This window comes from Branchiostoma floridae, chromosome 3 (assembly GCF_000003815.2).
Source record: "Branchiostoma floridae strain S238N-H82 chromosome 3, Bfl_VNyyK, whole genome shotgun sequence".
Classification (NCBI taxonomy): domain Eukaryota; kingdom Metazoa; phylum Chordata; class Leptocardii; order Amphioxiformes; family Branchiostomatidae; genus Branchiostoma; species Branchiostoma floridae.
This window is the reverse complement of record NC_049981.1, coordinates 462,884-466,930: the sequence shown is the minus strand read 5'-3', so window position 1 is coordinate 466,930 and position 4,047 is coordinate 462,884. Positions and strand designations below refer to the sequence as shown.

Genomic DNA, 4,047 nt, shown 5'->3' with positions numbered 1-4,047 from the left:
AAGCAGTATCTGACGTAAAAACGGTAAAATGATCTTATTAACCAGCTTTATGTTTTGATAAGTTGAATTCGTTCTGCGTGTATGTTTTTCCTAGTAAATCATTTATGTTGTGTAATGTATTCTTATGTATGTATCATTTCTTTTCTGTTTCATTCACGTAAAATCTCTGTTATTTTTTGTACCATTTTGTTTCCATCGCTTTTTCAGCGTCCTAGAAAATCAGCTCATTTTCTGAATCCCACTCTCAGACGTATTAAGATTAGATTCATAAATAAACAAGACTCCCCCGAAAGTATTTCAAGTAACTCTGGATATTAAGAATACATTAGCCATACTTCAGATGATGAATTGAATTCTTAACACTTCAGTTTCTGTGATTTGCTAAAATTCATTACGTCTGAAACCTGTGGAATCCAACAGAACGGAGCGCCTCTCTCATGAAATATTTCAACCATCAAGAAAGCTATGAAAGAAAATTTGTCCAATTTACAAGTGAAAATTGGTCTACCACAACGCTCAAACATTGTACGTGACGAACGAGGAACACTGTGCAGTAGCGAAACATTTGCCCACCTGTATCAAAATGCGGTAAGATAGCGTTCCCAATTATATAATAGAATAAAAACAGAGACCAAATTATCTTAAATCTACTAGTTTTATAAGCCCTCTCACGGAATTGTCAGATGTAAATGGTCCGAGACATTAGAATTAAACACGTCAGGATTTTGTTATGCAAACTGACTGACAATATGTATAACTTGTATAGAGCATGGTCAAGACAGGAAATGTTTACAAGACAGCAGCCTTCATCTTATACCTACGCATGCGGAGTTGGACCCATGAAAGGACTTATTACATTCTTCTAGACATGATTATCAAAGCTAGCAGTTGGCAGCAAGGGTATACAATGTACCACCACAGCTTAACAATACAGGCGTGGTCGCTTATGTTTCGCACAATTTTTTGGGGGTCGTTGAAGACTAAGCAAGTCATAATGACTAAAAATGTCAAGGACAAACGGCAACATTTTTTTCATCACAAGACGTTTGCACGACAAATTCGCGACACCTTTTTATCTTGTCAACCCTATCTTGCAACAAATGTGGCACTGACAAGAAAGGGATTTGAAAACAACATTCACGGAACTTTGCGAGCGATCCTGAGCTCAACAAACTTCAACCAGGTGATTTTAGAAGGGCGTGATAACCTGGTGGTCCAACTCATAGCATCTTTGAGATTCTTGGTTTCGGCCGGCGCGGTTTGCGGAGTGTAATACACACCAAAGAAGTTGGCGACATACGGGTTGCATAGCCACCCCGCACTCGTATACTTCCGGGCCATCTGGCTATCGGTGTCCCTGTCCCAGGTCACGAAAGGCCTGCCTTTGATGCGCCAGAGAGAGTTTTTGGCGGTACCGCTGTAGCGACCCGCGGTCAGCTTGTACGCCGAGGCTTCGTCTGCGACAAAGAAGGTGCTGTACTCGGCGTAGGTCGTTTCCCCATCCCACGTCTCCAAGTCCACCCTCAGCTTGTAGTTGTCCTGATTGGTCAGAAAGTGGATGACGTCATTGCCGAGCCAGTGCTCTGCGGTTGGGTCCCCAAAGCCGCGCTTGAACTCGTCCCAGGTGCGGTAGAAGTCCACGGAGCCGTCCTGGCGACGCATCAGCACCGTCCAACCCTCACCGCCCTCCATGCGACAGTAGGCGGGGACCGTGTGGTTTGCCCCCGCCGGGCGTACGGCCCACACGCCGCTCTTGGCTATTCCGTTCGACAACTTGAAAATGTCTGAGCAATCTAAAAGATAAAGTAAGCAGTATTTTAGCATTCAAGATTGCCCAACTTAAATTGTAAAACATTTTTTTCTCGGTACCAACTTTTCTCTAAATCTAAATCTTCTTCTTTACAAACAAAACCAAAGACCATAGCATGTCTATGACAAAGGATATACGACCCGGAACTTTTGCTGCAGCTAGGAGTAAGCACGCACGGGGGCGTTGGGCAAAGAAATTGGCCTCGACCTTCGTCTTCCCAACAGTTACCCACATGCTAAACACCTTTCCAATTCTAAAGTTATTCTGATCAAAAATATCAGAAACAACAACACGCTATAAAATGATACCCCAAATTTTATGGAGGTAAGAAAGCGTAAATGGGGCTTGTTCATAAAACAACTGAATGATAACGTTATGAAATAATCTTTACATTGAAATTAATTTGAAAGCAAAGCACATCGAGCGCAAAATCGAACAATTAACTGAATTGTCCTAGAGGTACATGCACTTTGTTTATATTAAATGATAAAAGCCTTGTACTTAGCCTAGCATCCTGGCTTGTTGAGTTTCAAATTTAGACCTGTAAGAAGGATGAATTCCAGCCTATTTTACGTCACGTGTATATGGCATTTCCTACCCGTCATCGGCAGGCGATCCGCGATACTCTTTATCTGCTCTAACAGCTGTTCAGCTGTCTGCAGGTGCTGCCAGGTGGCATTGATCCGCTGCAGGTGCATCACCATTGGGAAGGCTGTAGCTGGACGGAAGGCGTAGGACCAGTTCCTGAAACAGAGACAGGCAAAGGTGTTATTCTTAAGCTTAGAACTTTCGTATATTTTTGTTTGATATTAAAACATAGTGGTAATTTAGTTAACACACAGAAACACAATATGGTAACGCATCCACGCACACACACATCATTTGTACACACGCGCATACACATACAAAAAACTTACACACACAAATAGATGTTAGGACACAAACGCAAAAACAAATGCATAGTTTAGACTAACACGCACACACTCAAAAGTAAAAAAAGGGAATCTCTCCCAAAATATATTCTCTCTCTCTCTGTCTCCCTCTCTCCCTCCTTCCCTCCCCTCCCTCCTCAAACCTCTCACCTTTCTCTTTTCCCTCTCTGTCTCTCTCCCCCCTATTTTCTCTCTCTCTCCCTCTCTCCACCTCTCTCAGAGAAAAAACATTGAACCATTTCCTTCCAGGCAAACGATTATTACGATTAAACGAAAACGACTCACTTGGTTTTCCCAGCAGCGCACTCCGCAGACCCGCCTCCTTTCCCACCAATGATATCACCACCAGTTGCCACGGTCATACCGCTGCAGAAGATCCCCAAAGTCAGGCACAGAAGCTGACCACAGCGTGTTGTCGCCATGCTATTCTCTAGCGTGGCCAAGAGGTTGTAAAACACCGGCTAGCTGCGTACAGTAGTTTTCCGTAGCAGATATCTAATACGCAGCCCAAGGTGGTAGTAATGTGGCGTAAGGTAGCTTTCCGGGCGTCTAATTAATCAGAGATATGAATATTCAGGAATCAAACACGCATTTCCGAGCTCAGTTATTTTCTTTCTGACGCAAGTGGGAAAGATTAAAATGATCAAAGGCATACACCGCCTCGTTTAACCGCGGATGTTTAAAAGGCAAAACATCAATTTTTCTGGAAAATAGTAGCTTGCTATAACGCTAGCTCAACTTTATTTGCGGGTTAACCTATATCCATAGCTTTTTAAGAAATTACAAATACATGGATGGTGGTATCAAACTGCAATATTCTGAAAATTGCAATTTAAACCCATCATCCGTCGACAGGATATTGACAAATACTAGTACCCTGTTTTAAGAAAATGGATATAGATTACTCCCCAGATAAAGGTGAATTAGCGTCAAATAGAAATTGAGAAATTCTTAATGCATAAGTTGTATACGCCAGCTCAATTCAACTGTGTAGCCAGTACGGTTGTGTGATAGATTAAGTCTTCATGATGTTTGGTAATTTCTGCATGTCAAAGGAACGTGTTTTTTTTGGTGTTGACGAAACACGCTACCAGGTTCCGAATCGGCTGCCATGTTTACTATGACTTCGCGGGCTGAAATTAACTTGGATACCTGGCGGCAGAAAACAAGAACTGAAAGTATGGTTTTTTAAAGATCCGATATTCAATATCACCAGAAGGGCATATAATTTCTAAAAATGTTTCTGCTTATTGATTGATATTGTTATGGCTGAATATAATCAGGAAAAGGTGAATTTTGGTAGCA

General features: G+C 42.1%; 1 protein-coding gene across 1 annotated transcript; it reads right to left on the bottom strand.

Annotated features, from left to right (window-relative positions):
- Positions 1 to 1,137: 1,137 nt before the first annotated feature.
- On the bottom strand, positions 1,138 to 3,164 carry LOC118410994 (fibrinogen-like protein A). Its single transcript, XM_035812985.1, has 3 exons — positions 3,028 to 3,164; positions 2,409 to 2,554; positions 1,138 to 1,793 (listed from the first exon to the last, which is right to left on the bottom strand). Exons 1-3 carry the CDS (start codon positions 3,162 to 3,164, stop codon positions 1,138 to 1,140), a joined length of 939 nt encoding a protein of 312 aa, XP_035668878.1.
- Between the last annotated feature and the right edge of the window lie 883 nt (positions 3,165 to 4,047).